At 42.7% G+C, this 12,589-nt stretch overlaps 1 protein-coding gene across 1 annotated transcript in view; it reads right to left on the minus strand.

Moving 5' to 3' along the window:
* The window catches only part of phf24 (PHD finger protein 24), a 76,892-nt gene that overhangs the window by 18,111 nt on the left and 46,192 nt on the right, over nucleotides 1–12,589 (minus strand). The window contains exon 3 of the mRNA XM_069904421.1: nucleotides 3,623–3,808. Within this exon, the coding sequence (XP_069760522.1) occupies nucleotides 3,623–3,808 (186 nt within the window). The remainder of the gene's footprint in view (nucleotides 1–3,622; nucleotides 3,809–12,589) is intronic.

A 12,589-nucleotide genomic window follows, 5' to 3' on the forward strand; every position in this document is an offset into this window, starting at 1 on the left:
CGAAGGAAAATCCTCAGGGTTCCTACAGGATTATCAAGAGAAAAAGGAAAGTAAGGGACAAAATTGGTCCCCTTGTCGTTCAGAGTGGTCGGCATTGTCTGGAGCCAGAAGAGATGGGGAGATCTTAAATGTATTTTTTTGCACCAGTATTCACCCAGGAAACTGGTACAGAGTCGTAGGAAGTGATCCAAACATGCGGTGAGGTGATGGGACTGATACAGCAGTGGTTCTCAACCTTTATCTTTCCACTTTAAGTAATCCCTATGCCATCGGTGCTCTGTGATTAAGATGGGATATGAGTGGGAAGAATAAGTTTGAAAACCACTGTTTTAATCGTCCCTAATGGACTCGTTATGTGCAGGGTTTCAGAACTCCAAAGGAAATGGGCCAATGGCCATTTTTCTCAAGCAAAATATTTCAGAAACAATTGGGTCTAGAGCAGTGATTCTCAACATTCCCTGCCCACTCACACCCTACCTTAAGCAACCCATAACTAATCACGGAGCACCGATGGCATGGGGATGACTTAAAGTGGGATGCGAGTGGGAAGAAAAAGGATGAGAATCACTGCTGTACAAATTAAAGAGGAGGAAGTGCTTGCTGTCTTAAGGTAAATATGGGTGGATAAATCCCCAGGGCCTGACAAAGTTTTTCCTTGGACCTTGAAGGAGTGCTAGTGTAGAAATTGCAGGGGCCCTGGTAGATATATTAAACATTGCCATCAACCATAGGTGAGGTGTCAGAGAGTTGGAAGGTAGCTCACGGTGATCCATTGTATAAAAAAGACTCCAAAATAATCTGAGAAATTATAGACTGATGAGCCTGACTTCAGTCGTAGGAAAGATATTGGTACGGGGTTATAAAAGAATGGACATTTGGTTAGTCAGGAACTGATTAGGAATAGTCAACATAGCTTTGAGCATGGTGGGTCATGTTTAACCAATATAATAGAGTTTTTTGGGGAGGTTACCAGGAATGTTTATGTAAGAAAGGCTCTAGATGTTGTTTACATAGATTTAGTAAGGCCTTTGACAAGATCCCACATGGGAGGTTCGTCGGGAAGGTTCAGATGCTCAGTATTCATGGTGAAGTAGTGAACTGGATTCGACGATGGCTGAACGGGAGAAGCCAGAGAGTAGTGGTGGACGATTGCTTCTCAGACTGGAGGCCTGTGACTAGAGGTGCCTCAGGGATCGGTGCTGGGACCATTGTTGTTTGTCATCTAGATCAATGATCTGGATGATAATGCGGTAAAATGGATCAGCAAATTTGCTGACACTAAGATTGGAGGTGTTGTGGACAGCGAGGATGGTTTTCAAAGCTGGCAGAGGGATCTGGACCAGCTGTAAAAATGGGCTGAAAAATGGCTGATGGAGTTTAATGCAGACAAGTGTGAGGTGTTGCATTTTGGAAGGACCAACCAAGAAAGGACGCACACGGTAAATGGTCGAGCACTGAGGAGTGCGGTAGAACAGAGGGATCTGGGGATAGATACATAATTCCCTGAAAGTGGTGTCACAAGTGGATAAGATTATAAAGAGAGCTTTTGGCATGTTGGCTTTCATAAATCAAAGTACTGAGTATAGGAGTTGGGATGTTATGTTGAAGTGATATAAGACATTAGTGAAGCTAAATTTTGAGTATTGACCATAAGTCCTCAAGATATAGGAGAAGAAATAAGCCATTCAGCCCATCGAGTCTGCCGTCTCTCCACCATTTAATCATGAGCTGATCCATTTCCCCTTCCAGCCCCACTGCCTGGCTTTCTCCCCATAACCTTTGATGCCCTGGCTAATCAAGAACCTATCGATCTCAACCAATTCCACAGATTCACTGCCTTCTGGCTAAAGAGATTCCACCTCATCTCTGTTCTAAGTGGACACCCTTCAGTCCTGAAGTTCTGCCACCGTGTGAAATAACCGTTCTACATCTTCTCTGTCCACACCTTCCAACATTTGAAACTGTACACAATGTACACATGTAAAGAAATAAAAAGAACTGTAAACAGATAATGAATGCAAACAAACTGACTGTGCAATACAGAGAGAATTTTTAAAAATCGATAAAGTGAACAAGTCAGAATCCTTAAATGAGTCTCTGATTGTTGTTGAGGAGTCTGACAGTGGAGGGGGAACAGCTGTTCCTGAACCTGGTGCGAATCTTGTGGTACCGATACCTCTTTCCTGATGGCAGCAGCGAGAACAGAGCATGTGCTGGGTGGTGTGGGTCCTTGACAATTGCTGCCGCTCTCCAACGACAACGTTCCCCGTAGATGGTGGAGAGGCTTTTGCCTGTGATGGCCTGGGCTATGTCCACTACCTTTTACAAGGCTTTACGCTCAGGGGTATTGGTGCCCCCATACCAGACCGTGATGCAGCGGGTCAGCCCATTCTCCTAATTTCCAACGAGTACAGGCCAAGAGCTGTCAAAACGCTCCTCATATGATAACCCTTTCATTCCCGGAATCATTCTTGTGAACCTCCTTTGAACTTCCTCCGATGTCAGTGCATCTTTTCTTAAATGAGGTGCCCAAAACTGCTCACAATACTCCAAGTGAGTTCTCACCAGGGCCTGCTCTTAGATTCCATTCTTCTTGAAAAGAACGCCAGCATTGCATTTGCCTTCTTCACCATCGCCTCAACCTGCAAGTTCACCTTCAGGCCATCCTGCACGAGGACTTCCAGGTCCCTTTGCATCTGGGGCATTTCAATTTTCTCCCCATTTGAAAAATAGTCTGCCCGTTTAATTTTTTTTTCTACCCAAAGTGCGTGACAGTTCATGTTCCAACATTATTGGGTGGAGTTTTGGTGGCCTAACTACAGGATTAATACCAGCAGCCGTGAAACCAGAGAGGCAGTTAAGCGTGACTCTGTTATAGCGCCAATGACCAGGTATTGAATCCAGTGCTGTCTATAGCGAGTTTCTCTCCGTGTCTGAGGGGGTGTTCGCTCAGTCCTCCAGTTTCTTCCCACCCTCCAAAATGTACTGGTCTTGTCTAATACGGGTGTAATTGGAAGGTATGGGTTTAAATGGCTGGAATTTACCGCGTTGTAAAGAAATTTAATTTCAATCCGATAGAAAGAGTGCAGAGAAGATTTAATGGGGATGTTGCCAGAACTTGAAGAACTGGGTTACAGGGAAAGGTTAAATAGATTATTCCCTGGAATGTAGAAGAAGGGGAGATTTGATAGAGGTATACAAAATTAAGATGGCTATAGACAGACCATATTTTCTGTTGAGGGTGGGTGAGATACAAACCAGAGTTTAAGGGTGAAAGGGGAAAAGTTTAGGGTGAACGTGAGAGGGAACTTCTTCACACAGAGAGTGGTGGGAGTGTGGAATGAGCTTTCAGCTGAGGTGGGGAATGCAGGCTCAGTTTTAACATTTAAGAAGAATTTGGACACGTAGATGGATGGGAGGGGCACGGAGGGCTAGGGGCTGGGTGCAGGTCAGTGGACTGTACAGAATAATAGTTCAGCACAGATTAGAAGGGCCTGTTCCTGTAGTGTTCGATGTACCTGTTCAGGTGCAGGAGGTCAGAATTTCCAGGTACACATACATTGTACAGTGTATATGACAATAAACACATCATGGTTCCCATCTCCCCACAGAGGACACTCACGCAGTACTGGCAGCTCCAGCCCACGGCAGTGTGCGCCATCTCCTTCAGCTCCTGGATGCCGCTGGGGCTGAGCTGAGCCATGCGCCGCAGGCAGCCATCGTGGAAGACCCGCGTGCAGACACGGCAGGGGTAGAGCTCGTTGGCCGTCCACACCTCGCAAACATCGCACATCTCATCGTTGGTCACCTGCTCCGAGAAAACAGGGAGAGAATGGGCTCAGAAAAATTTGGACAGGTGTATGGATGGGAGGTGTGCGTGGTAGGATATGGTCTGGGATCGGATCAGCAGAGTTAGGCAGAATAATGGTTCAGCCCAGACTAGAAGGGCTGAAGGGGCTGTTTCTGTGCTACAGTATTCTATGGTTCCACACTCAATCAAATCAGGAATTTCAGCCTCAACCAGCAACCATTCCACAGTCATGACCAAGAGGCGGTTACAAAATTATGAGGGGTTTTGACAGAATAAATGAAGGTCGACTTTTTCTACTGAGGATGGGTGAGATACAAACCAGAGGACATGGGTTAAAGGGGAAAAGTTTAGGGGAACATGATGGGGAACTTCTTCACACAGAGAGTGGTGGGAGTGTGGAACAAGCTGCCAGCTGAAGTGGTGAATGCGGGCTCAGATTTAACATTGAGTAACATTTGGAGAAGTTCATGGTTGGGAGAGGGATGGAGGGCTATGGACTGGGTGCAGGTCAGTGGAACGAGGCAGAAAAATGGTTCAGCACAGAAGAAAGAGGCTGAAGAGCCTCTTTCTGTGCTGTAATATTATGTTCAAGAGACTTGGAGCAGAATTAGGCCATTTGTCCCATCGAGTCAATTCTGTCATTCAAATCATGGCTGAGGTATTTTTTTAAAAAAAACATATATAACAATTACAGCACGGAAACAGGCCATTAGGCCCTTCTAGTCTGCACCGAACCAAACACCCCTTTCTAGCCCCACCTCCCTGCACAATGCCCATAACCCTCCATCTTCTTCTCATCCATATACCTGTCCAACCTTTTCTTAAATAATACAATTGACTCCACCGCCACTATTTCTCCCGGAAGATCCTCTCAACCCTATAACCTTAGTGATCAAAAATCTATCAACCTCTGCTCTAAGTCTTCCCAATGTCTCGGCCTCCACAGTTGTCTGTGGCAACAAATTCCATAGATTCACCAACCTCTGCATGAAGAAACTTCTCTGTCCTCAAGGGACGTCTTTTTTTTCTGAGGCTGATTGTGAGGGCTTAGTTCAGCCTGGTCAAAACTTTTGTGGCTTATGCAAAAGGAGAGGACTGGCTGCCTAATGTTTCACTTGGAATAAGAAGCAAGAAGGCACTCTGTGGTGACCTGAAAGAAAGAGGTTATCATCTGGAGAACCCTTAGGAGGCAAATTTCTTCTGCAACCAGTGAACTTGGAGGAATGAGGAGTGAGATTTGACTGTGAACCAAATAACTTTTCTGAACTTACATACACATTACATACACATGCACTTAGAATTAGAAGGGGGTTAAGTTAGGTTAGTTAAGTCAATAGTGATAAGTTAAAGTGTGATTTTGTTTTCATGTTTAAAGATAATTAAAAGCAACTTTTGTTTTAGTAACTTTTTATCGTGGTGGATATCTATTGCTGCTGGGTTTTGGTGTCCTCTAGGCTCGTAACACCGCCAATTTCAAATCCCCGTCCCAGTCCCTCACTGTCACGTCTGTTCACGTCCTCATGCACTGCTGCCCTGAGACCACCCACAATTGGATGAACAATGCCTCATCTTCCATCTGGGCCCCCTCCATCCCATTAACATCAGCTTCTCCGGTTCCTGTTCAAACCCCACCCCCCCTCCATCTCTCCCTCTTCTAGGTAGAGGTTCCATAAATGTCATGTAACATTATATTTAGAATGTAACATACATTAAATTCTTTGACTTTTGTCTACCGTAAGGCAGACGGAGAGTCGCCTCTTTGTCCGGCGCCCCTCACAGAAATCTGCAGCACCTGGTCTTCCCAGGCGGTCTCTCCTCCAAGAACTGACCAGGCCTGAGCCAGCTTAGCTACCGAGATCAGACAATCCCAGCCATATTCAGGCTGTTAGATGCTGTTTGTCTAAATTTTAAATTAGTTTAAGATAAATCCAGAATCAGGATTTATTGTCATAAAATTTGCTGTTTTGCAGCAGCGTCGCAGGGCGAACATTCATATTCTAACCACCCTGCTCAGCAATAAGTAAAAACAGAGCACGAAAAGTCAAAGTGAGGCCGTGTCTTGATTCATTGATCATTCAGGAATCTGATGGCAGCGGGGAAGAAGCCGTCCTTGTGCCACTGGGTGCTCGTCTTCAGGCTCCTGGACCATTCCCCAATGGTAGCAGAGTGAAGAGGGCACTGCCTGGGTGGTGGAGGTCTTTGAGGATAGAGGCTGCTTTCTTAAGACACCCCATCATGTAGATGTCCTTGATGGAGTGGAGTGTACTATAAAAGTGGAAGGGAGAATCTCTTGGGTCTTCCCCCACTCCCCCCAACCTCATCGATGTGATTAACCAGGATCATTGTTTAATGAGGGCAAGCGGGGGGGGGGGGTGGGTGTGGCAAGATGGCGTAGAAGAAAGACATCTATTCCACCTTTCCCCAACTGGATCGTTAAATACCTGATTTTTAAAAAGCATAAAAGGGGTTAAAAATAAGATTTACAGTGATTTAAATAACAATGCTTTATGATGGCAAGCAATGTGAAAAAATTTAAAGTTTAGGTTCAGAAAAAACTACCATATAAAAGTGCGGAAGAATTGAGGCCTACCTGCAGAGCTGAATCCACGGAATCGTCGCTGGGTGTCTCCAAGCCTCAGAGGACTCCAGCCCGTTCGAGTCTGACTCCGCTGCCGATCCTGCATCCGCAAAATGGCGCCGGCACATCGGTGAGCTCGCCCGTTGCCGACCCGCATTCATGTGAAGCCGATAAGGGGACCTGCGACCTCGCTGGGCAGCCCAGTGGTGCACAGTGTAGCATCGGAGGACACTCCGGCGCATCCGACGGCTTTGCCTGGCCTGCATGGGGCATCGTGTGTCCGAGAACTGCTGGAGATAGTGTGGGCTGTGGGGAAGCCCGAACGCTGGCGTCCCGAAGAGGTCGGGGTGCCGGCATCAGGTGTCCAGACCCGCAACCGTTCAGCCAAGGGACCTACGATGACTGAGGAAGAAGAGGAACTTACCTTATTGGAATTCGTCCAGGAGGAGGAGGAGCTTGCAGTTAAAGAAGGTGGATCTCAAAAAATGGAAGTGGAATCTGGACTGGATTCAGTGTTCACTGTTTTGGAAGGGATAGCTTGTTAAATGCATAATATGTCAAAACAATTATCAACTCAAATGAATCAAGGATTTATTGAGATGAAAATAAAAATGAATACCTTGTGTGATGAAATGTCAAGTGTGAAACAGGAAATGGCTGTCATTAAAAGTGATGTTAATAAATGTATAAAATCAGTTGATACTGTGCAAGATAATTTAAAGAAAATTGAAACAGCTTTCTCTGAGTGTAGAACGTAATAGAGAAAAAATGGGAAAAGTGGAAGGTTCTTTTGTAGATTGGGGAATTCAGAAAAGAGATTTAATGAAGAAGATTGATTCTTTGGAAAATCAAAGTCGAAGGAATAATGTCCAGAGGATATGGAAGGCGCTGACCGTATAAAAAATTTTAAGAACTGGATCCCAGATGTGCTGAGTAAAGAGCTTTTCCCTGAAGGTTTGGAATTGGATAGGGCTCACGGAGCTCTGAGAAGAAGACCACTTCCAGGACAAACACTGAGAGCAGACTTGATTCGTTGTTTAAAGTATCAAGATCGAGGAATGATTTTACTTATGGGCAGTGCAGAACGCAAGGCAGAATCGACCTCCATTAATGGTTCAACACTTTAGAGTGTTTTTTTATGCAGATTTGAGTCAAGAGGTTATTAGAAGACAATGAGAAATCAATACAGCTAAAGATGTTTTGTGGCGAAAAGGCTACAAGTTTGCTTTTCATTATCTTGCAATTTTGAAGGTTTTCTATGGAAATTTTCAATCTCAATTTTTTTGAGAATGATCACGATGCCTTGGGTTTTGCTAATTCTTTGCCGGAATTGCAAATAAATGGGTGTTCTCCTCCATTATCTCCTAAGAGGAGAGTAAATGGGAATGGACATGGGAATGGAAAGGATGGAAAGAAAGAAGAGTTGACACAAAGTCTTCTTGATGTTGAAGATCCAGAGCAGTCGTTGGGCTTGGGCTGAATATATGGACTATATTCGATTGTGTCTGATTAGATAATAAATATGTATCTGGTTGGGGGGGGGGTGGATGACACTGAAAACTTTGATAATCATCTGCCGCTAGTGGGTTCATCACACCCAGATTTTTAGGGTTTTACTATCTTTGGGTGGTTTGTTTTGTATTTTTTTGTTATTTATTTGAGGGGGTTTTCTTTGGAAGAATTATAGAGGGGAGCATTATTTTATAATGTGTAAAATATTAGTAGTTTAAAAAGATGTCTAAATTGAATTTTGCAACTTTTAATGTTCAGGGGTTAAATAATCCAATTAAGAGAAAGAGAATATTGGCTTATATTAAAAAAATGAAAATTGATATTGCTTTTTTTACAAGAAACACATTTGACTGAGAAAGAACATCTGAAATTGAAAAGAGATTGGGTTGGTCATGTTTTCTCTTCTTCGTTTAATTCTAAGGCAAGAGCTGTAGCAATTTTGATTCATAAAAATTTACCCTTTGAATTGGAATCTTCAGAGGATATGACGACACAGTATTAAAAGTGAACTGTAAAATTTTTGCTGAATCTTTATGCCCCTAATGTAGATGATGAGAAGTTTATTTCAGAAGCTTTTTTATTGTTAACTCAAACTAATGAAAATGTTTTAGTTGGTGGTGATTTTAATTGTGTTCTCGACCCTTTACTGGTCAGAAATCCAAAAAGAATGCGTGGCTAAAGAGCTGGTGCAGGGGGCAAAGGATAAGATTTCTGGATCATTGGGATCTCTTCTGGGGAAGGTCGGACCTGTACAAGAGGGACGGACTCCACTTGAACTGGAGGGGGACCAATGTGCTGGCAAGTAGATTTGCTAGAGCTGTGGGGGAAGGATTAAACTAGTTTGGCAGGGGGGTGGGGAACAGAGGGTGAGAGCAGTGTCAAGGGAGTATGGCCACCTAGCTAGGAATAAAAAAGATAACAAAGGTAGGATGGAGATTAGGGTAGAAGGTAGAAAAGAGAATATATGTGAGGGTCATTCTCTGAAATGCATGTACTTTAATGCAAGAAGCATAGTGAACAAGGTAGATGAGCTTAGAGCATGGACAGATACTTGGGGTCACGATATTGTGGCAATTAGTGAGACCTGGCTACAGGAGGGGCAGGACTGGCAACTTAATGTTCCAGGATATATTTGTTTTAGATGTGATAGATCAGGAGGTAAAAAAGGGGGAGGAGTTGCTCTGCTTGTTAAGGAGGACATTACTGCCGTGAGGTGGCAAGATGGTCAAGAGGGATCGTCCAGTGAGGCTGTTTGGGTGGAATTCAGGGGTGAAGAAGACATGAGGGTGCTAATAGGGGTGTATTACAGACCACCAAATGGATCAAGAAAACTAGAGGAACAAATGTGTAGAGAGATAACGTATATGTGTGAGAATCATAAGGTAGTGATCATGGGAGATTTTAACTTCCCTCACATTGATTGGGATACCCATACGGTTAGAGGGCTGGATGGGCTCGAGTTCATTAAATGTGTTCAAGATTGTTTTCTAAATCAATTAGTAGAAGAACCGACTCGGTACAGTGTAATACTAGATCTCCTGTTAGGGAATGAGCTAGGTCAGGTATTGGACATTAATGTTGGAGAACAAATTGGGTCTAGTGATCATAACTCTGTTAGTTTTCGGGTAGTTTTAGGGAGGAGCAAGGAGGGGCCTAAAGTTGAGGTTCCGGATTGGAGAAGAGGAAATTTCAAAGGAATAAGAAGGGATTTGGGGAGTATTGAGTGTGACAGGATATTTTCAGGTAAGGATGTAAATGAAAAATGGAGGATATTCAAAAAAGAAATTTTGAGGGTACAGAGTAGATATGTCCCAGTGAGGATCAAAGGAAAGGCTGGAAGTGATAGGGAGGCTTGGTTTTCGAGGAATATTGGAAATTTGGTTAGGAGAAAAATGGAGCTATACAAGAGGTATAAAGAGCAGGGAGCTGAGAGTTTGAAGGAAGACTACAAGGAGTGTAGAAGGAATCTTAAGAAAGAAATTAGAAAGGCCAAAAAAAGGCACGAAGAGGCTTTGGCAGACAGAGTAAAAATAAATCCAAAGGGTTTCTATAAGTACATTAAAAGTAGAAGATTAGTGAGGGATGAAATTGGACCCCTTGTAGATAGCGAGGGTAGCTGAGTGAGAAGTCTGAGGAAATGGGGGAAATTTTAAATGATTTCTTTGCCTCGGTATTCACTAGGGAAAAAAATGTTGAACCAGTTGAGGTAAAGAAAAATAGTGCGGAGGTCATGAAGCATATAAGGATAACCGAGGAGGTAGTGATGGCTGTGTTGAAAAAGATAAAGGTGGATAAATCTCCGGGACCGGACAAAATATTCCCAAGGACACTCAGGGAGGCTAGTGGACAGATAGTGGGGCCATTAACAGAGATATTTAGGATGTCACTGGCCATGGGGGTAGTGCCAAAGGACTGGAGGGTGGCGCATGTGGTTCCGCTGTTTAAGAAAGGGTCTAAATGTAAACCTGGGAATTATAGGCCCGTGAGTCTGACGTCTGTGGTGGGCAAGTTGATGGAAAGTGTTCTGAGGGATGGTATTTACAAATATTTGGAGGTACAGGGATTGATAGGGAGTAATCAGCATGGTTTTGTCAGGGGTAGATCATGCTTGACAAATCTGATTGAGTTTTTCGAGGGGGTTACAAAAAAGGTTGATGAAGGGAAAGCTGTGAATGTTGTCTATTTAGACTTTAGTAAAGCTTTTGGCAAAGTTCCCCACAGGAGGTTAGGAAAAAAGGTGGAGGCATTAGATTTAAATGAGGAGGTAGTGAAATGGATTCAGCAATGGTTGGATGGGAGGTATCAAAGAGTAGTGGTAGAAAATTGTTTGTCCAATTGGAGGCCGGTGACTAGTGGAGTTCCTCAAGGATCGGTCCTGGGTCCACTATTATTTGTTATATATATTAACGATCTGGAAGTAGGGGTGGAGAATTGGATAAGCAAGTTTGCGGATGATACAAAGATTGGGGGTGTTGTGGACAGTGAGGAAGATTACCGTAGATTAAAAGGTGATTTAGGAAGGCTGGAGGTGTGGGCTGAGAAATGGCTGATGGAATTTAATACAGATAAGTGTGAGGTGTTACATTTTGGAAAGGCAAATCTAAATAGGTCATATGCATTAAATGGTAGGCTATTGAGATGTGCAGAGCAACTAAATGATTTAGGAGTTGTAAATAGTACCCTCAAGGCTGATACTCAGGTAGATGGTGTGGTGAAGAAGGCATTTGGAATGTTGGCCTTCATAAATCGGAGTATTGAATTCAAGAGTAGGGAGGTTATGATGAAATTGTACAAGGCATTGGTGAGGCCAAATTTGGAGTACTGTGTACAGTTTTGGTCACCAAATTATAGGAAAGATATAAACAAAATAGAGAGAGTGCAGGGAAGGTTCACGAGAATGTTGACAGGATTTCAAAGTTTGAGTTACAGGGAAAGGTTGTGCAGACTGGGGCTTTTTTCTCTGGAGCGTAGAAGATTGAGAGGGGACTTGATAGAGGTGTTTAAGATTTTAAAAGGGACAGACAGAGTAAATGTGGATAGGCTTTTTCAATTAAGAGTGGGGGAGATTCAAACTAGAGGACATGGTTTAAGATTGAAGGGGTAAAATTATATGGGGAACATGAGGGGACATTTCTTTACGCAAAGGGTGGTGGGGATGTGGAATGAGCTTTCGACAGACATGGTTGAGGCGGGATCATTGGTTACATTTAAGGAAAGACTAGATAGTTACATGGATAGGAGAGGACTGGAGGGGTATGGACCGGGTGCTGGTCAGTGGGACTAGGAGGGTGGGGATTTGTTATGGCATGGACTAGTAGGGCCGAACTGGCCTGTTCTGTGTTGTAAGTGGTTATATGGTTATATGGTTATATGGTTATAAGGAAATCAAAGATGGCAACACAAATTAATGCGTTAATGAAAGATTTAAATTTGGTGGATATTTGGAGAAAAGTTAATCCTACAGAGAAAGATTTCTCTTTTTATTCTTCAAGACATGATTCGTTTTCTAGAATTGATTTATTTTTGGTATCAGCACATTTACAAAGTAGAGTATTATTCATTGAATATAAAAGTAGAGTTATATCAGATCATTCTTTATTACTTTTTTCCTGTGAAAGTTCATAAGTGGTACATCCGTCATTTAGATGGAGGTTTAATGCAATGTTATTGAAAAAAACAGAGTTTGTTACTTTTGTTAAAGAGCAGATTTCTTTATTTTTGCCTGAAATGTTAATTCTGTGGATAGTCATGTTGTAATACGGGACGCTTTAAAAGTTTATTTGTGGGTGCAGATCATTAGTTATTCTATGAAAGTTAAGAAAAAATATATGGCAGAAAGTTTAGAGTTAGAAAATAATATTGCTGAGTTAGAAAATGATTTTCTGAAAGGTGTAATAGAAGATATAAAAAAGTTGCATTAGCAAAGTTGAAATTATGTTATAATACTTTACAAACTTATCAGTTTGAGTGCTTAATTAATTGATCTAAACAACGTTATTATGCGTTAGGGGAAAGAGCTCATAAGGTACTTGCTTGGCAGTTGAAAGCTGAACAGATATCTCGGACTATTAATGCTGTTAAGAAGAATTTAAAAGTTACTTACAAACCTCAGGAAATCAATGACCAGTTTTATTCATTTTATTTGAAATTATATACTTTTGAGGGGAAACAGATAATGGTTCTATTGA

Source organism: Narcine bancroftii, chromosome 1 (assembly GCF_036971445.1).
Source record: "Narcine bancroftii isolate sNarBan1 chromosome 1, sNarBan1.hap1, whole genome shotgun sequence".
NCBI lineage: Eukaryota > Metazoa > Chordata > Chondrichthyes > Torpediniformes > Narcinidae > Narcine > Narcine bancroftii.